This window comes from Ranitomeya imitator, unplaced genomic scaffold (assembly GCF_032444005.1).
Source record: "Ranitomeya imitator isolate aRanImi1 unplaced genomic scaffold, aRanImi1.pri SCAFFOLD_1638, whole genome shotgun sequence".
NCBI classification, from domain to species: domain Eukaryota; kingdom Metazoa; phylum Chordata; class Amphibia; order Anura; family Dendrobatidae; genus Ranitomeya; species Ranitomeya imitator.
The window spans coordinates 4,401-24,680 of NW_027194781.1; the positions used below are offsets into that span (position 1 = coordinate 4,401).

Sequence of the window (20,280 nt, forward strand, 5' to 3'; positions counted from 1 at the left end):
TTAGAGCAGTCCTAACTAATGTATGTAAACCCTATCTGATGTATTTAAAACCTGGTCATATGTATAATACCTGTATGAGCAGGATTCAGAAAAGGAATGTCCATGTGGACACGCTGGACAGAACGGCTCCTGTGCGCACAGCTCAAAATAGAGGGGTGGAGGCCTCCCTAGTCTTGTGGACACAAGAAAACAATTATGAAAACAGAACACATGAGCTGCGCGCACAGTGAACAAGCCCGTAGAGACATGTTCACACCACCAAGAGACTTGAAAACACAAAAAAGCACAGTAAAACCAAAAACACTCTGTTGCAAAAAAATCACAGTGGACAGCAAGTGCTAGTAAAAAGATGGAAAAAACAGGGTATTTGGTTGATACGTTTTTTGCAAAAAATGTATATTAAGCCGCTCTACCAAACGTCAAGGTATACCCATATCAGAGCAGTCCTAACTAATGTATGTAAACCCTATCTGATGTATTTAAAACCTGGTCATATGTATAATACCTGTATGAGCAGGATTCAGAAAAGGAATGTCCATGTGGACACGCTGGACAGAACGGCTCCTGTGCGCACAGCTCAAAAAAGAGGGGTGGAGGCCTCCCCAGTCTTGTGGACACAAGAAAACAATTATGAAAACAGAACACATGAGCTGCGCGCACAGTGAACAAGCCCGTAGAGACATGTTCACACCACCAAGAGACTTGGACACACAAAAAAGCACAGTAAAACCAAAAACACTCTGTTGCAAAAAAATCACAGTGGACAGCAAGTGCTAGTAAAAAGATGGAAAAAACAGGGTATTTGGTTGATACGTTTTTTGCAAAAAATGTATATTAAGCCGCTCTACCAAACGTCAAGGTATACCCATATCAGAGCAGTCCTAACTAATGTATGTAAACCCTATCTGATGTATTTAAAACCTGGTCATATATATAATACCTGTATGAGCAGGACTCTTTTTTGAGCTGTGCGCACAGGAGCCGTTCTGTCCAGCGTGTCCACATGGACATTTTCTGAATCCTGCTCATACAGGTATTATACATATGACCAGGTTTTAAATACATCAGATAGGGTTTACATACATTAGTTAGGACTGCTCTGATATGGGTATAGCTTGACGTTTGGTAGAGCGGCTTAATATACATTTTTTGCAAAAAACGTATCAACCAAATACCCTGTTTTTTCCATCTTTTACTAGCACTTGCTGTCCACTGTGATTTTTTTGCAACAGAGTGTTTTTGGTTTTACTGTGCTTCATTGCTGTTTGTATGCAGCTGTGCAAACCAACTGCTTTTTTAAAAGCAAAAATCCTGTTGCTCCTTTCTGCACAGCTCTCTTGTTTCTTTGTCCACACTTTTGTGTGCAGCAGTCCTTTTTACTGCTGCCATACTTTGATCATTGTTGGGAGATTGAAATTGTACTACAGCCCTTGTATTTTTTTATATATCTGCTAGCCACGTTCTGCCACTTACATTGTGTAGTGTAATACACAGGGCCTGTTTTTTTCTGCAATTTCCCCCCCAAAAAGGGAGATTTAAATTGCCAACAAGTTTCTGTACGTCAGTTCTGTTAGTCGTATATCTGCCAGCCACGTTCTGCCACTTACATTGTGTAGCGTAATACACTGGGCCTGAGATTTGTTGCTGTCTCCCCCCCCCCCAAAAAGGGAGATTTGAATTGGCACTAAGTGGATCTACGTCAGTTCTGTGTGTCGTACATCTTCCAGCCAGGTTCTGCCACTTACATTGTGTAGTGTAATACACTGGGCCTGAGTTTTGTTGCTGTCTCCCCCCCAAAAATGGGAGATTTGAATTGGCACTAAGTGGATCTACTGTACTTCAGTTCTGTTTGTCATATATCTTCCAGCCAAGTTCTGCCACTTACATTGTGTAGTGTAATACACTGGGCCTGAGTTTTGGTGCAGTCTCCCCCATAAAAAAAGGGAGATTTAAATTGCCACTAAGTGGATCTACGTCAGTTCTGCTAGTCGTATATCTGCCAGCCACGTTCTGCCACTTACATTGTGTAGTGCAGTTATTTTCAACCTTTTTTGAGCCGCGGCACACTTTTTATACTTAAAAAATCCCGGGGCACACCACCAACCAAAATGGCACAAAATGACACTAAAACAGTACATATTATACATATAGTTAATAATATAGATTCTAAATGTATTTATACTCACTCAGTGTGAAACCTGGGCCTGTTTCGATAAACACAAAAGGGATATTCTAGCAGGAATGGTGGAAAGACACACACGAAGCTCTTCCTCAACAGTTCTCAGTCTCTCCCTGTTTTTAGTTTTTATCGCAGTCAAGCTTGAGAAGCCCAGCTCACATAGATATGTGGTCGAAAATGGGAGCAATGTCAAAATAGCTTTGTTGGCCAGAATGGGGAACTCCTTGGCAACAGATAACCAAAACCTGTCCAAAGGAAGATCAGCAAACTTTAACTTTAAACCGCGATCTTGCTTCAGTTCAATGAGTTCCTCTTGCTCCTTTAAAGTCATGTCCTTTCCAGCAACGGATAATGAGCTGTATGGGTCCCTAACCCAGTCAAGGCATTCTGTGAAGGTTGAAGAGAAATAAAACGATAACTTCTCCTCAAGAGTTTTCAAATGTCTGCCAATCACCTCGCACATTGCAGCAGTGTTGTCATCATGCAGTTTCTCAGTGAGCGGGAACATCTGAAGGTTGCCACCCTGCACATGTTGCTGCCAGAGCTGCACCTTTAAATGGAATCCGTTCATTTTAACAGTGCTTGTAAGCAGGTTTTCATTTCGGCCTTGCATCCGTGTGTTTAGTTCATTCAGATATTGAAATATATCAGCCAGGTATGCCAGCTTTGCACACCACTCATCACTTGCAAGCAGCTTTGAATAATCGGACCTCTCGTTTGTCAGAAATATTTTAAGTTCCTCTCGCAACTCATACACACGGGCCAGCACTTTGCCGCGTGACAGCCACCTGACCTCCGTGTGGAGCAATAAGATTTTATGTTCCGCTCCCATTTCTGTACACAAAGACGCAAATAAGCGACATCTCAAAGGTCGTGTCTTCACAAAGTTCACTATGCGCACAACATCATCCAACACAGGAGCTAGATCTGCTGGTAAGGTCTTTGCAACGAGGGCCTCACGATGCAAGAAACAGTGGGTAACAAGAACATCTGGGTTTCTTTCTTTAACCCTACTTACAAAGCCTTTGATGCTCCCGACCATGGCTGCGGCTCCATCAGTGCAGACACCTGTGCAGTTTTCCCATGTAAGCCCACTTTTATCAAGATATTCCGATGTGACCTGGAATATTACCTCTCTTGTTGATTTTTCAGGGAGTGCCTTGCAAAATAGGAAGTTTTCTCTAATGGCTTCTCCATCCACAAAACGCACATTGGCCAACAGCTGACAATGTCCACTGATATCCGTCGACTCATCAAGTTGCAAGGCAAATTTCTTACTGATGCGCACTTTTTCCAAAACAACTGTTTCAATGTCCGCAGACATGTCATCAATCCGTCTGGCAATTGTGTTATCAGAGAGAGGCACTTTAGCTATCTCTTTGGCTGCGTCAGGGCCAAGCATCTCATTTACAATAGCTTTACAAGCTGGCAGTATTAATGTTTCTGCCACAGTGTGGGACTTTTTTGATTTAGCTATGAGTTCAGCAACAAGGTAGCTAGCTTTGAGGGCTCTCTCATTTACCTTTGTGCTTTTTCTCAAAAAAGTTGCCCCTTTCTCATTGTTTGTACGTAAGCGTACAAAATACTCCATCGGCTTGTTTTGAACGGAAGGGTGTTTCGTTTGGAGATGGCGTTTAAGCTTGCTTGGCACCATGGCGCTATTGGATAGCTTCTCACCAAACACCAAGCACAGTGGTGTTGGTGCTGTCGCATCCCCAGTGAAAGTAAATCCAAATGAAAGATAGCTTTCACTGTATTGCCTTGAGCTCACCGTCTTGTCTTTTTTCTTTTGTCGACCTCTCATACTAGGGCCTTCATCTGGGTTAGAATTGTGTCCAGGGTCCTGTTCGGCATTTGCCTTTTCCATTCTCAAATACTTCTCCATCACTGCTGAGATAGTGTGCGCAGCCACACACTAATATAGAAGAGTATTACATTATCTGCCACACTTAAAGGACCTCTGCCAGGCATATTTCACTCTTGAGGGCTTAAAAAGCAGCTCTTGTGGTGATAAGAAGCTGATTTAAACCCCCCAAGAGTGAACTCCGTGAGAGCTGTATGTGTGGAATAATAACTTACCGTATATACTCGAGTATAAGCCGACCCCCCTAATTTTGCCACAAAAAACTGGGAAGACTTATTGACTCGAGTATAAGCCTAGGGTGGAAAATGCAGCAGCTACCGGTGAATTTCAAAAATAAAAATAGATGCTCCATACCGTTCATTATTGCCCCATAGCTGTGCCATATAGTGCTCTGCACCGTTCATTCTTGCCCCATAACTGTGCCATATAGTGCTCTGCACCGTTATTTCTTGCCCCATAGCTGTGCCATATAGTGCTCTGCACTGTTCATATTGCCCCATAGCTCTGCCATATAGTGCTCTGCACCGTTCATTCTTGCCCCATAACTGTGCCATATAGTGCTCTGCACCGTTCATTTTTGCCCCATAACTGTGCCATATAGTGCTCTGCACCGTTCATTATTGCCCCATAGCTGTGCCATATAGTGCTCTGCACCGTTCATTCTTGCCCCATAACTGTGCCATATAGTGCTCTGCACCGTTCATTTTTGCCCCATAACTGTGCCATATAGTGCTCTGCACCGTTCTTTCTTGCCCCATAGCTGTGCCATATAGTGCTCTGCACCATTCATTATTGCCCCATAGCTGTGCCATATAGTGCTCTGCACCATTCATTCTTGCCCCATAACTGCCATATAGTGCTCTGCACCGTTCTTTCTTGCCCCATAGCTGTACCCTATAGTGCTCTGCACCATTCATTCCTGCCCCATAACTGCCATATAGTGCTTTGCACCGTTCTTTCTTGCCCCATAACTGTGCCATATAGCGCTCTGCACCGTTCTTTCTTGACCCATAGCTGTGCCATATAGTGCTCTGCACCGTTCATTCTTGCCCCATAGCTGTGCCATATAGTGCTCTGCACCGTTCATTTTTGCCCCATATATGCTCCTTATAAAGCTCTGCCATTGCTGCTGCTGCAATAATAAAAAAAAAAAAAAAAGCCATACTCACCTCTCTTGATTGCAGCTCCCGGCGTCTCGTTCCGGCGTCTCGTCCCGGCGTCTCTCTGCTGACTGATCAGGCAGAGGGCGCCGCGCACACTATATGCGTCATCGCGCCCTCTGACCTGAACAGTCAGAGCGCAGAGACGCCGGGAAGACGGAGCGGCGCCGGGAAGACAGAACGGCGCCCGGCGGGTGGAACGCGGACAGGTGAATATAATACTCACCTAGTCCTGCCGCTCCTGACGCTGCCCCTGCCTGTCACACTGTCCCCGGGTGCCGCAGCTCTTCCTGTCAGCGGTCACTGGCACCGCTCAGAGGAATGAATATGTGGCTCCACCCCTATGGGAGTGGAGTCCATATTCATGAGTTTAATGAGCGGTCCCATGTGACCGCTGAAGAGGGGAAGAGCTGCGGCACCCAAAGACCGTGTGACGGGCAGGGGGAGCGTCAGGAGTGCCGGGACTAGGTGACTATGCCTCAGCGCCCTCTCTCCCTCACCCGCCGACCCTGCCACCCACCGTGACTCGAGTATAAGCCGAGGGGGGCACTTTCAGCCCCAAAATTTGGGCTGAAAATCTCGGCTTATACTCGAGTATATACGGTATATTACTACGGTCTGCATTTCCTGCTTGAATTGACACTAGTGACGTAGCACTCAGTTTTCTCTATAAGTAGAATAGAGCCGGCTGCAAAGTGCTACGCCACTAGAGTCAATTCAAGCAGGACATGACTGCTGAAGACCGGCAAAATATAATTTATTATTCCACACATACAGCTCTCACGGAGTTCACTCTTGGGGGTTTTAAATCAGCTTCTTATCACCACAAGAGCTGCTTTTTAAGCCCTCAAGAGTGAAATATGCCTGGCAGAGGTCCTTTCAATAAATTATTTATTTTAAAAAAGTGAAATAAAAAAGGATAACCCCCTCATATATACAATCCCATGTAACCTCATACATACAGTCCCATGTATTCACATATATATATATATATATATATATATGTATATATATATATATATATATATATATATATATATATATACAGTCCCATGTAAACTCATACATACAGTCCCACGTATATGAGCACATAATTATCAGCACCATATACTGTGGTGATGTGCACTGTACAGCGCCACAGTATATGCTGCTGATAATTATGTGGCTCATATACTGAAATAAAGGGGTACAATGAGAAATACTATGGCCATGAGGCCAGAGTACAAGTGCCAGCTCATATACTCAGCATATGAGCTGGTACTTGTAGTACTCCAGCCTCATGACCATAGTATTTCTCATTGTACATTTCTCATTGTTATATGCAGTATACTGCTGGAGTACTAAAAGTACCAGCTCATATGCTGAGTATTCTGCCAACAGTTCATATACTCAGGCAAAAGCTCATATAGTCAGCAGCAGCTCATTAACTGTTAATGAGCTGTTGCTGACTTAATAATTATACACAGCATTATTGGCGGGCATTACCTTGGCGGCAGGCAAATGCGAGAGTCTCTCCGCTCTCAGGATGACGCGCCGACCTCGGTGACGTCAATAAGTCGCGCGAGCATTCAAAGCTCGCGCATGTGTTATTCCGTGACTGCGCATCGCTGCGCATTGCCGGGGAACAAAACAAAGGGGGCACCATAGTTTGGGGAACGTTCCCTGCGGCACACCCGACCATGTGTCGCGGCACACTAGTGTGCCGTGGAACACTGGTAAAAAATCACTGCACTACACAATGTAAGTGGCAGAACGTGCCACTCCTCCTCGGACCCGTAGAAGCGCAGGAGAGCAAAACGGCTGTCGTCCTTCTTGATAGGCCATATTTATACCTCCCTAAATGGGCTGATTACCCCCACAGGGCCGTGGTCACCACTTGGCGCAAGCACCCGTGCGAGTGCCGTTTGCCTGGACAGGTGGGTGTGCCCACTCTTGGGCGACGGCACTGGCACAGGGTCCCTCATAGTACAATGAAGTGTCTCTGATGGTGGTGATGCACAACCAACGTCAGACACACCGTCGTAATATGAGGGGCCCTGTGCCAGTACCGCCGCCCACGAGAGAGTGTCCCCCCCGCTCGAACAGTGCTCACAACAGTGCGAAGGGTCAGAATCAACCAACGCATTTCGAGGTGGGACGCACCTCTTCGTCGTTAGGCACACAGGGGCTCTCCAAACGTGACATGGTGTCCGCTAATGATTGGAGCTAATTTTCCATTTAAAAAGCCAAATGGCGTGCCTTCCCTTCCGAGCCCTGCCGTGCGCCTAAACAGTGGTTTACCCCCACATATGGGGTATCTGCATACTCAGGACAAACTGGACAACAACATTTGGTGTCCAATTTCTCCTATTACCCTTGGCAAAATAGGAAATTCCAGGCTAAAAAATCATTTTTGAGGAAAGAAAAATTATTTTTTATTTTCATGGCTCTGCGTTATAAACTTCTGTGAAGCACCTGGGGGTTTAAAGTGCTCAATATGCATCTAGATAAGTTCCTTGGGGGGTCTAGTTTCCAAAATGGGGTCACTTGTGGGGGATCTCCAATGTTTAGGCACACAGGGGCTCTCCAAACGCGACATGGTGTCCGCTAACAATTGGAGCTAATTTTCCATTCAAAAAGTCAAATGGCACGCCTTCCCTTCCGAGCCCTGCCGTGTGCCCAAACAGTGGTTTACCCCCACATATGAGGTATCGGTGTACTCGGGAGAAATTCCCCAACAAATTTTATGATCCATTTTATCCTATTGCCCATGTGAAAATGAAAAAATTGAGGCGAAAAGAATTTTTTGTGTGAAAAAAAAAGTACTTTTTCATTTTTACAGATCAATTTGTGAAGCACCTGAGGGTTTAAAGTGCTCACTAGGCATCTAGATAAGTTCCTTGGGGGGTCTAGTTTTCAAAATGGGGTCACTTGTGGGGGAGCGCCAATGTTTAGGCACACAGGGTCTCTCCAAACGCGACATGGTGTTTGCTAACGATGGAGATAATTTTTCATTCAAAAAGTCAAATGGCGCTCCTTCCCTTCCGAGCCTTACCATGTGCCCAAACAGTGGTTTACCCCTACATATGAGGTATCAACATACTCAGGAGAAATTGCCCAACAAATTTTAGGATCCATTTTATCCTGTTACCCATGTGAAAATGAAAAAATTGAGGCTAAAAGAATTTTTTTGTGAAAAAAAAGTACTTTTTCATTTTTACGGATCAATTTGTGAAGCACCTGGGGGTTTAAAGTGCTCACTATGCATCTAGATAAGTTCCTTGGGGTGTCTAGTTTCCAAAATGGGGTCACTTGTGGGGGAGCTCCAATTTTTAGGCACACGGGGGCTCTCCAAACGTGACATGGTGTCCGCTAAAGAGTGGAGCCAATTTTTTATTCAAAAAATCAAATGGCGCTCCTTCCCTTCCAAGCCCTGCCGTGCGCCCAAACAGTGGTTTACCCCCACATATGAGGTATCAGCGTACTCAGGACAAAATGGACAACAACTTTCGTGGTTCACTTTCTCCTTTTACTATTGGGAAAATAAAAAAATTGTTGCTAAAAGATAATTTTTGTGACTAAAAAGTTAAATGTTCATTTTTTCCTTCCATGTTGCTTCTGCTGCTGTGAAGCACCTGAAGGGTTAATAAACTTCTTGAATGTGGTTTTGAGTACCTTGAGGGGTGCAGTTTTTAGAATGGTGTCACTTTTGGGTATTTTCAGCCATATAGACCCCTCAAACTGACTTCAAATGTGAGGTGGTCCCTAAAAAAATGGTTTTGTAAATTTCGTTGTAAAAATGAGAAATCGCTGGTCAAATTTTAACCCTTATAACTTCCTAGCAAAAAAAAATTTTGTTTCCAAAATTGTGCTGATGTAAAGTATACATGTGGGAAATGTTATTTATTAACTATTTTGTGTCACATAACTCTCTAGTTTAACAGAATAAAAATTCAAAATGTGAAAATTGCGAAATTTTCAAAATTTTCGCCAAATTTCCGTTTTTATCACAAATAAACGCAGAATTTATTGACCTAAATTTACCACTAACATGAAGCCCAATATGTCACGAAAAAAGAATCTCAGAACAGCTAGGATCCGTTGAAGCGTTCCTGAGTTATTACCTCATAAAGGGACACTGGTCAGAATTGCAAAAAACGGCAAGGTCTTTAAGGTCAAAATAGGCTGGGTCATGAAGGGGTTAACAACAATGCAGACAAGGCAGCCCATGACCAGACAGGGCATTCTGGCATTTGCCAGAATTGCCAGATGGCCAGTCCGGCCCTGTTTGGACGTCTAGGGGGCACTTTGCGGCTGGACTGAGGTTCGTGCAGCACCCGGATGGCTCTGTCATTAAATTGCGCAAAGTCCAGGTCAGGGTTTTGCAAGGCCAGGATGCGCAGCTGTGTCCTGTGGGTGCTGGACAGGAGACCCTCAATGAACTGTTCTGCAGCGGTGCGGGTGTCAAGGGTGGTTTTAAGTCTGGCAAATATCACCTGCACAGTTCCTTTATCCATGTTTGGCTAGGATTTCACTAGGGCTGCACCTATCAATTGTCTAGTTAGAATGTTGACCTTCTGATGCTCTGTCAGGGGGTGTACCTCAAATAGGCTGCAGAGCCTCTCCTTAAAGTCACTTACTGTATGGGACTCCCCAGAATATTGTGAAAGCCAGGCCGCTCCAGGAATAAAGGGCATGGACAGCGGCATGATGGGCGCTGTAGCTGCAGGGTGATCCGGCCAGCTGGTAGAAGCTTCGGGGCCTGGTGGCAGTATTGGGCCTGCAGGTGCGCCTGCACGGGGACTGGGGTACCATGGTGCTGGCGGCTGCATCCAACCCGAGGTCTTGGGGCATCTCCGGGCCTGCGACTGCGTCCGTCGCCAATTCCCCTCTTGAGTCAGACATAGCTTGTCCCTTGTGCCTACCTTGTAGAGGCCCGGCATCTCTCCTGCGCGTGGTCCGCAGCGGTTCCTCCTCTGAACGGACAGGCGCCTCTCCCGGTCCTCCATCCAGGGCTTTGTGGCACAACGTCCTCACTCACAGCTCCGTTGTGCAACGTCCTCACTTGCCGTGTTGCGGTGTTGCTACCCAAGGTCTCCACTTCCGGCTCTGCTGTACCACGTCCTCACTTGCGGCTTCTTTCGCAACACGACACCAGCTTCCTCTTGGCGCTCTTTTTGATCGCTCCACCCACGAAGGTACGCCCCTTCTTCTCCTCACGCTCCACGCGGCACGGCAATGGCGGTTTTGGTACAATGTCTCAGTCCAATAGTCTCACAATAGATCCTGCTCGTGACGCCAAGTTGAGTCGCCCGCCTGGGCCTTGGGGTACTTGGTTCCGGGTCTGGTCTTAAAGGGGATGTCATGGTGGCTGCGATCCGGTCCATGGCCCTGGGCGCCCAATAAAAGGGGGACTGGTCTTTTTAGAGGAATTGTGGATAAAGTCTATTGTTCATGATGCTACCTGTGATTCTTGGTTAATAGGGACTGACGCTGCTTAAAGGGGTCCTCTGGGGTGATGTTGTTGCAGCACGATGATAGCACTTCCCACAGTTGAAGCGGCGTCACCAGGGCTCCCAAGGTGTGTGGCAAGGATGATGTATGCCGACGAATAAGTGGAGGACGCAGAGTTGTAAAGTCTTTACCTGGTTTACTGGTGGTAGTAGGCCAAAGTCCAGAGTACCGGCCACAGGTACAAAAGGAGTCCAGACAGCCCTGAAACAAGTGGAAATACCCTTGGCAGGTCAGGTTAGGATCCTTCCACTTTGCTCTCACTACTATTTCCTTGCTATATGAAGTGTCCTAACAAGGTCCTAGTTCTTTATTGTCCTGGGACAGTACCTGTATGGAAGGCAGCTTGAGCCGTTCCTTCTGGGGTCTCTGCATGGTGACTGGCCTTCCACGAAATGTTGGCAGAACCCCACCACAGTGGCGGACACCCCGGGCAGCAGCAGCGGCGGACACCCCTGGGCAGCAGCGGCGTCTGGAACCCCCTCATCCCAGCCTGCAGCAACGGTACCGTTAAGGTATAAACGCATTATAAGATGCACCCCCATTCCCCACCATATTTGGGGGGGGGGGTAAATGCATTTTATAATGCGTAAAATACAGTATTTAGTATTTGTATCCACTCATACATTTAGTCACTTTCTTGACTAACCATAGTGTTATACCATACTCGCAGTGTCTTTATGTAAAATTACATTTGTTCTTACTTGATAGTATTCAGATATTTTCAATACACTGTTGACAGCGTTATGCAGCACGTCTCCCTACCTAACCTTGACATATGTCACTTTTACTAAATACAACTATGTTATGCGCCCTTTTTTCTTATTTTTGTGCTTCTCCCACACATTTTATACTTGACAAATGTTTTTTTTAACATTTTCATACATTGTTCTATTGACTTTTTTTCCAGTTATCTGGTGTTTTGCTCCCTTTAATGCTCAGATTAGTTTTTCTTCGGAATTCATATCCTAGACGTATGCACATACTTCCTGTATTTATAAAATTACATAATTTATAACCTTGTGTACCTACAGTGCCTTGCGATAGTATTCGGCTCCCTTGAACTTTTTAACTTTTTCCCATATATCATGCTTGAAACATAAAGATACCAAATGTAATTTTTTGGTGAAGAATCAGCAACAAGTGGAACACAATTGTAAAGTTGAACGAAATTTATTGGTTATTTAAAATTTTTGTGGAAATTCAAAAACTGAAAAGTGGGGCGTGCAATATTATTTAGATGGTCAGAAGGCCACAGGTAGATGTTAGAAATATTTCCGCACGGGTATTATTTCTTACGTGTATTTGTGCGCCATCATATTCCACAGAAAATTCCCTATCAGTATGTCTTTGGAGTGTGGGAGGAAACCGGAGTACCCGGAGGAAACCCACGCAATCACTGGGAGAACATACAAACTCCATGCAGATGTTTTCCTTAGTGACATTTAAACCCAGGATCCCAGTGCTGCAAAGCAACAGTGCTAACCACTGAGCCACCGTGCTGCCCAAGTACAGATTTGATGATGGACTTGCTGTACTTTCTTCAGGGCACTAGATGTATATGGTGCCCTAATGACAGATTGGAAAAATGCATCGTTTTCTGATGCTGCGAGCAGCCCTGGATAGTCCACGCCGGCAGGATGAAATAATCCGTCGGAAGATGGAACCTATGAGAGGAGATATAAAACTAAAGTAAGTAATAGGATGATCATTGTCAGACATCATACATGTGACAATCCCACCACTGACAGATAACATCTTCTCCACATGAATTATTCTCACTGGCCAACATCAAACAACATTGACCTTATTATCACACTTACGTCTTCTAGGTTCTCGCTCTTCTACTATTTTGGCATTTTTCTCTCCTGCCAGTTTTATTGCAGACTTATTTTTCTTCTCAACTAAAAATTCATATAAAAAAAAAAAAACAAGTCAGTGATCATTGTCAGTCATCATACATGTGGCAATTGTACCGCTGGGAGTTAACATCTGCTCATGAATAATTCTCAATCTCCGACATCATACAGCATAGACCTTATTGTCACACTTACTTCTGCTAGGTTCTGTCTCTGCTACTATATCTGGGTCTTGATCTTCTCCCAGTTTTAATGCAGTTGTTTTTTTTGTCTCAACTGGAAATTTATGTAAAAAAGTCAGAAAAACAAGTCAATAATTATTGTTAGTCATAGATGTGAAAATCCCACCATTGACATAGAGAGATGAGCGAGTGTGCCCGTTACTCAAGTTTTCCGAGCATGCTCCAGTGTTCTCCGATTATTTTGGGAGTGCTCGGAAATTCAAATTTAGTCCCTGCAGCTGCATGATTTGCGGCTGCTAGACAGCCTGAATACATGTGGGGATTGTCTTTTTTTAGGAAATCCCCACATGTATTCAGGCTGTCTAGTAGTCACAAATCATGCAGCTGAGGGGACTAAAACTTAATTTCCGAGCACGCCCAAAATATTCGTAGAACACCTGAGCATGATTGGAAAACTCGAGTACGAGCACACTCGCCCATCACTATATATAATATATCCTCCTCGTGAATTAATCTCAGTCGCTAACATCAGACAACATAGACCTCATTGTCACACTTACCTCTGCTAGGTTCTGTCTCTGCTACTATTTCTGGGTCTTGCTCTTCTCCCAGTTTTAATTCAGATGTATTTTTCTTCTCAACTGGAAATTCATATAAAAAAGTGAGAAAAACAAGTCAATAATCATTGTTAGTCATGGATGTGAAAATCCCACCATTGACATGTAATATATCCTCCTCGTGAATTATTCTCAGTTGCCAACATCAGACAACATAGACCTCATTGTCACACTTACATCTGCTAGGTTGTGTCTCTGCTACTATTTCTGGGTCTTGCTCTTCTCCCAGTTTTAATTCAGATGTATTTTTCTTCTCAACTGGAAATTCATGTAAAAAAGTGAGAAATGCAAGTCAATGATCATTGTTAGTAATAGATGTGAAAATCCCACAATTGACATATAGTGATGAGCAAGTGTGCTCGTTACTCGAGTTTTCCGAGCATGCTTGGGTTTTCTCTGAATATTTTGGGCATGCTCGGAAATTATATTTTAATCACCGCAGCTGCATGATTTGCAGCTGCTAGACAGCCTGAATACATGTGGGGATTGCCCGTTTTTTTGGAAATCCCCACATGTATTCAGTCTATCAAGCACTCTCAAATCATGCAGCTGCAGGGACTAAAACTTAATTTCAGAGCACGCCCAAACTACTCAGAGAACACCCGAGCATGTTCGGAAAACTCGAGTAACGAGCACACTTGCTCATCACTAATTGGGGAAGGGCCAAAGAGCACAGGCGCATGTGCACTACAGTATTTTGATCTGCCTTCAGCAGGGCAGAGGAAAGTGTGCCTGCGCAGGAACGTAATGGGGGAACACTGTGTGGATGACATAGGACGCATCATCCACATGAAGCAGAGAAGGAGAACGGCATCGTAAGAAGAGAGGAGGCTCTGGATCAAGAACAGTAACGACCATCAGTCCGGACTGCACCATCAGTGAGTATAATAAAATGTCTTTTGTTTTTTGAAGGGCAGCTTGCAGACTTATATACAGAAATTCCAGAATGCTGAAGCACGGAGCTGATAGGTGGTGGTCTTAGGTTATAGGGGAAAAATCTGGTGACAGGTTCCCTTCAATATGACATTAGTTGCAGCAGTGTTATCATATAATCATTACATAAAACATCTGTGTCACATTAAGAGTACATATAGGGTTAGTTTGGGGCCTGATCGAGCCATGGGCACAGTATTTGTGATCAGTATCCGGCATCAGACTGCATGGCCTCTTATACCTTTTAATGCACAGAACAAAAGAGTGAAAATTTTGTACATTAAAGTGTTGGATTGTTGTTTATTTTAAAGGCACAAAAAAGCAGTGATTTTCTGAGCCCTCATGTAATATTTACATTACACCTATTGGTCAGTGGCGACATCAAGATGTCCTATAGACCTGCACATACCTGACAATATGGGAGATGGTGACTTGTTGTTTTCAGCAGTGAAATACTCACTATCACTATCATTTGTAGAAGGAGAAGATTCTTTCTGCCTGTTTGGTAGAAGAAAAATAAATAAATTACAAGTAAAAGCAATTAAAAGTAAAAAGACTCCTTTCTGTATGGACAGTTAGGACACTTGGACAAAATGGAGGGGATACCTTGCACAGGACTGCCTTCTATCAGCAAGAATGAAGAATAACTAGTATTAAAGGGCTTTAATAAAATGGAAATTAAAGGCTGGTCACAATTATCAACTGTTATCACCAGCGTTATCACAAGCCAGACCCTACAGTGATGATCAATCATGGGGTGGTGGGTTCTGGATGTAGTATTGTGTCATGTGCGTCTTGTATTTGGTATTCTGAAGATATGTCAGTACTATACCCCATAATAATAATAATCTACTCACACGTCTGAGAGTTTTGTGCTGGTCTCTAGAGAAGAAACTGGAGATGGCTCATGATCTTCATTGCTCATCATCCTGGTATTGGTGGCAAATATCTGAAATACATAGAGTAAAATCAAATATATATATGTAGTATTTTAACCCCTTCACGCCGCGGCCCTTTTTCATTTTTGCGTTTTAGTTTTTCGCTCCCCTCCTTCCCAGAGCCATATCTTTTTTTTATTTTTCTGTCAATATGGTCATGTGAGGGCTTATTTTTTGTGGGACGAGTTGTCCTTTTGATCAACACCATTGGTTTTACAATGTCTGGTACTAGAAAATGGGAAAAAAATTCCAAGTGTGGTGAAATTGCAAAAAAAGTGCAATCTCACACTTGTTTTTTGTTTGTCTTTTTTGCTAAGTTCACTAAATGCTAAAACTGACCTGATATTATGATTCTCCAGGTCATTACGAGTTCATAGACACCAAACATGACTAGGTTATTTTTTATCTAAGTGGTGAAAAAAATTCAGAACTTTGCTAAAAAAATGCACCATATTCCAATACCCATAGCGTCTCCATTTTTCGTGATCTGGGGTCGGGTGAGGGCTTATTTTTTGTGTACCAAGCTGACATTTTTAATGATAACACTTTTGTGCAGATACGTTCTTTTGATCGCCCGTTATTGCATTTTCAGGCAATGTCGCGGCGACCAAAAAAACGTAATTCTGGGGTTTCAATTTTTTTTCTCGCTACGCTGTTTAGCGATCAGGTTAATGCTTTTTTTTAATTGATAGATCGGGCGATTCTGAACGCGGCGATACCAAATATGTGTAGGTTTGATTTTTTTTTTACTGTTTTGTTTTGGATGGGGCAAAAGGGGGGTGATTTAAACTTTTTATATTTTTTTCAGATTTTTAAAAACATTTTTTTAAACTTGCCATGCTTCAATAGCCTCCATGGGATGCTAGAAGCTGGCACAACTCGATCGGCTCAGCTACATTCCAGCGATCATCAGATTGCTGCTATGTAGCTGAATTGCAGGCTTGCTATGAGCGCCGACCACAGGGTGGCGCTCACAGCAGGCTGGCATCAGTAACCATAGAGGTCTCAAGGACCTCCATGGTTAGCATCCTGATGCATCGCTGACCCCCTATCATATGACGGGGGTCGGCGATGCACTCATTTCCGGCCGCGTGGCCGGAAGCGGTAGGTAAATGCCGCTGTGAGTGTTTGACAGCGGCATTCAACAGGTTAATAGCGGCAGGTGGATCGCGATTCCACCTGCCGCTATTGCGCACACATATCAGCTGTACATAACAGCTGATATGTCGCGACTTTGATGTGGGCTCAGCTCCGGAGCCCACATCAAAGGGAGAGACACGACATGTGCCGTACTAGTACGGGGCATGTCGTGAAGGGGTTAATACTATTTTTAGTTATAGTTTTGTGGATTTACTGATCATATACTTACCTTAGAAAGTCTTTGAGAAGATAATACATCGTTTAGGCTTTCTTTCCAACCAATGACTTCACCCTTATGTGAATGCATAGGTTTGAGTCTCCTATTGCCAGCTACAAAGTACAAGTATTAGCAGAGATTATTAATATAGTCACAGTCACCATGTTATTACTAATAATGATGGGAACATATTGTCACATAAAATGAAAGACAAGACAAACGGCAGCTTTAACCAGATGACGTCTTATTCTACTTACTGTGAAAGTAGTGAGTGTCCTCCTCTGAGTTAAGATTTGGCCTAAACTGCGGCTTCTGATTTTGAAGGTTCTCAAAATCTAACTTACTCAGGAATGGATGACTCTTGATTTCATTTGCTCCTCCTGGAAACAGAAGACAAGAAAAAAGTGATTCAGACAATGTTAGGAGGACTGTACATTTTATGTTAATCTAAACTGAAGACATAGCAGAGCCAACATATACTGTAAGTCCTGGCATGGAGATGGGGAATAGACAAGAAGGTAAAGCAGAGACCTCAGTGCTCATCCTCATGGAAATTATCTATTTGTAAGGTCACAGAGGAGTTATAAGTCATTATTAATACTACTATATACATTACCTGTCCCGAGTCTACGTCTTGGATTTTTCCTGAGCAGCTGAGTTATGATGTTTTCAGCATCGGGATGAAGAGCAAAATTTTTAAATTTCAAAGTGATGTCATCTGTTATATAAAAAGTAATTATTACAGAAAAGAAAGTCTCTACATTTACTATCATTTAAAAACAAATTATCAAAAACAACAAGTAACTAAACCAAAGAATGAACCTAACAACTGAACCAAATTATTATGGCATCACACAGTAGTCAGATTATTTTACTTACCCGTGACGATTCTGTAGAAAATATCTTTTGTACATCTTCCTTTAAATGGCACATGGCCGGTAAGAAATTTATATAAGATGATCCCTATTGCCCACCAGTCAATAGGCCTTCCATAGCCCTCCAGTAAGAGGACTTCTGGGGCTACATAAGACAAGGTGCCAATCGTCTGGAAACCAACAGAACAATAAGAAGATGATCAATGAAAATAACTTTGACAACTAATATCAGTGAAAAAGTTTTCCATGTGAAAAATATCATAGAATCAGAAATTGATCAGATCTGTAAAGAATACGTTTTTTATGTATAGCTAACCTTATAATCACTGAACTCTCTGGTGATTTCTTTAGTTCGAGCCTTGTAAATGTCTGATGTTGGTCTCATGAGTCCGAGTTTTGAAAGCCCAAAATCGGTGACTTTGATGTGTCCAGTTGATGATACCAGGAGGCTGTAAAAGAAAAGATATTGTCAGCCCTAAGTAATAACCCGTAGACTGTATACCAAACTATAACTGTCTTTCCCTGTATTAAACTGCTGCATTTACTTACTTCTCAGGCTTCAAGTCTCGGTGAACCACACCATAGCTGTGCAGATATTCCACAGCAAGAACCGTTTCCGCAATGTACATGCGGGCCAAGTCAAGGGGTAAACGACCATATAACTTTATGAGACTGCTACAGTCTCCTCCTAGAGCAGAAAGCAAATATGACAGGTAAGGGTTTACTACAATGTAAATTACACATGATGAGTGTGAATGAGAAATAAGCTGAGACATTGGGGCAGGGAGTCAATCATAGAGATACACTGTGTGCTGTAGAATGCATACTGTATACTGCAGAGTAGTCGTGTGATGTAGAGCGTATACTACAGAGTAGTCCTATACAAAAAGAGAGCTCAGATCTGCCCCCTGCTGGTAAACTCTTACATTGCACTGTGACAGCAGGTGACCTGGAGGCGAGCTGCTCTAAGCACTCATCATCCCCATTTCATGTCAGTGGTTTGCTGTGGCTGCAGAAGACTACTATCCTTGCCATTATGGTACTTCTGTGAAGGTCAGTGTGTAGCTTGGCTTCATAGGGGACCAAGATTTTCACCATATTCTGCAATATGCATATTGCAGTACATAGGAAGTGCGATTATATAATCACATGTTCAGGTCCCTTATGGAGACTAAAAAATAAAATAATAATAAAAATATTTGGGGAAAGAAAATTAAATCTGAAAATCATTCTTCCATTCAAGATAAATAATAAAAAAACAAAAAACTCAGATGGAATTGCAGTGTTTTTGTTGTCCCAACATCAGAAAAAAAATGCAATAAGAAGCAATGAAAATTATTATCTGTCAGAAAGATGTAACCCTCCTAAACTGTTCTTATGTAGATTAATGAAATATAAATACCTTGGTACCTTTATATATTTAAGCAGATATGGGCTGGATATAGATACAGTGGATATATCTTACCTGCTTCAAAGTCCATGACCATACACAGATGTGTTTCAGTTGGGAAGGAACAAAGCGTGGAGACCACAAAGGGACAATCAGAGAATATTGCGATATCCCTTTCCAGATAGGCCCTTTCAAGATAGGATGGATGATCCAGGTTTCTCCTGGCTTGTTTCTTCATGGCGTATACCTTGTTTGTGTCTTTATGACGCACTAAGTGGACGACCCTGTAGAGGAGAAAAATCCATAATTTATACAGAATTCTTACTAACAGTCTGTCTATATGTCAAAAGATCTTTTGTACTATTAGTTAATAGTGAAGAGCGAATATACTCGTTAATCGGGTTTTCTGAGGATGCTCGGGTGTTCTCCAAGTATTTTGGCGTGCTCGGAGATTTAGTTTGTATCACCGCAGCTGAATGATTTGCGGCTGTTAGACAACCTGAATACATGTGGGGAGTGCCTGTTTGTTAGGAAAACCCCACATGTATTCAGGCTGTCTTGCAGCCGCAAATCATGCAGCTGCGGCGACACAAACTAAATCTCCGAGCATGCTTGGAAATCTCAAGTAACGAGCATACGCACTCATCACTAATAGTTAATACTAGATGTATGGCCGTCACTAGAAATCAATATCTGGAAATACACAAAATAACTCAGCAGGAATGATCACTTATGGGAGGTATTCATCCATATCACATCATAACTGAGCTGAATCGTGACAAATAGATGTGGACTAAATGACTAGATGTAGATTAGATCTAGTGCAAAGTGATATCAATAACAACAGATCGGCTCACAAAAAACCAGTCCTTACAAAGCTCCATCGGATGAAAAATTAAAAATGTTTCAGATCTTGGACAACAGTAATATTTAGACGTAGACTCATATACAGGAATTTCCCCAAGGCAGGAGGACATATAGACAGAGGATTCATCATAAGAAGTTTGGAAATAATGTAGCTTATCCATAAAGCTCACCCATAAGATCCACTGCTGATCTCTTTGATCTGGGTAAAGTCGCTCATGTTTGGTTTACTCATAGGGTTCAATGATCTGATCACGGCCTAGAATGATAAGAAATGACAATGAGACATAAAAGTTGCAGGAAAATAAAAGCTGCAGATGCAGGAACTTTTCCCCTACATTATGTCCCTGCAGATTACACTGCAGCAGATGTAGAGGACATGATACTAGCAGGACGCTTCCCAGATACTATTATATTATAGGGATATCCTCCATGCACATATATCATTGTACTGGAGGGGATGGTAAGGGACATCACACTGAGGAGACAGGAATAGTAATAACAGGTCCAATCTACATTAAGAATAGAATTAACCCGCTGCCCTATGGGGTGTAACATGGGATATGTAATTC

The 20,280-nt window shown here is 43.1% G+C and overlaps 2 protein-coding genes across 2 annotated transcripts; both read right to left on the reverse strand.

The window, feature by feature from the left end:
• Positions 1-2,186: 2,186 nt before the first annotated feature.
• LOC138656335 (SCAN domain-containing protein 3-like) lies at positions 2,187-4,064 on the reverse strand. The gene has a single exon (XM_069743682.1). The coding sequence runs from the start codon at positions 4,062-4,064 to the stop codon at positions 2,187-2,189; it is 1,878 nt and encodes a 625-aa protein (XP_069599783.1).
• Positions 4,065-11,851: 7,787 nt separating this feature from the next.
• On the reverse strand, positions 11,852-19,963 carry LOC138656337 (microtubule-associated serine/threonine-protein kinase 3-like). The gene is made up of 14 exons (XM_069743683.1): positions 19,882-19,963; positions 18,920-19,128; positions 18,004-18,142; positions 17,771-17,903; positions 17,459-17,624; positions 17,196-17,297; positions 16,837-16,959; positions 16,592-16,692; positions 15,142-15,233; positions 14,694-14,782; positions 13,295-13,375; positions 12,748-12,828; positions 12,517-12,597; positions 11,852-12,360 (listed from the first exon to the last, which is right to left on the reverse strand). Exons 1-14 carry the CDS (start codon positions 19,941-19,943, stop codon positions 12,263-12,265), a joined length of 1,557 nt encoding a protein of 518 aa, XP_069599784.1. The 5' UTR covers positions 19,944-19,963; the 3' UTR covers positions 11,852-12,262.
• Between the last annotated feature and the right edge of the window lie 317 nt (positions 19,964-20,280).

Coding starts and splice junctions, on each gene's coding strand:
- LOC138656335 (XM_069743682.1), bottom strand. CDS start 4,064: ATGGAGAAGTATTTGAGAATGGAAAAGGCAAATGCCGAACAGGACCCT.
- LOC138656337 (XM_069743683.1), bottom strand. CDS start 19,943: ATGAGTAAACCAAACATGAGCGACTTTACCCAGATCAAAGAGATCAGC. Junction 17,904..18,003: donor CGAGACTTGAAGCCTGAGAA/GTAAGTAAATGC, acceptor TTTCTTTTACAG/CCTCCTGGTATCATCAACTG. Junction 17,298..17,458: donor TTTCTACAGAATCGTCACGG/GTAAGTAAAATA, acceptor TTTATATAACAG/ATGACATCACTTTGAAATTT.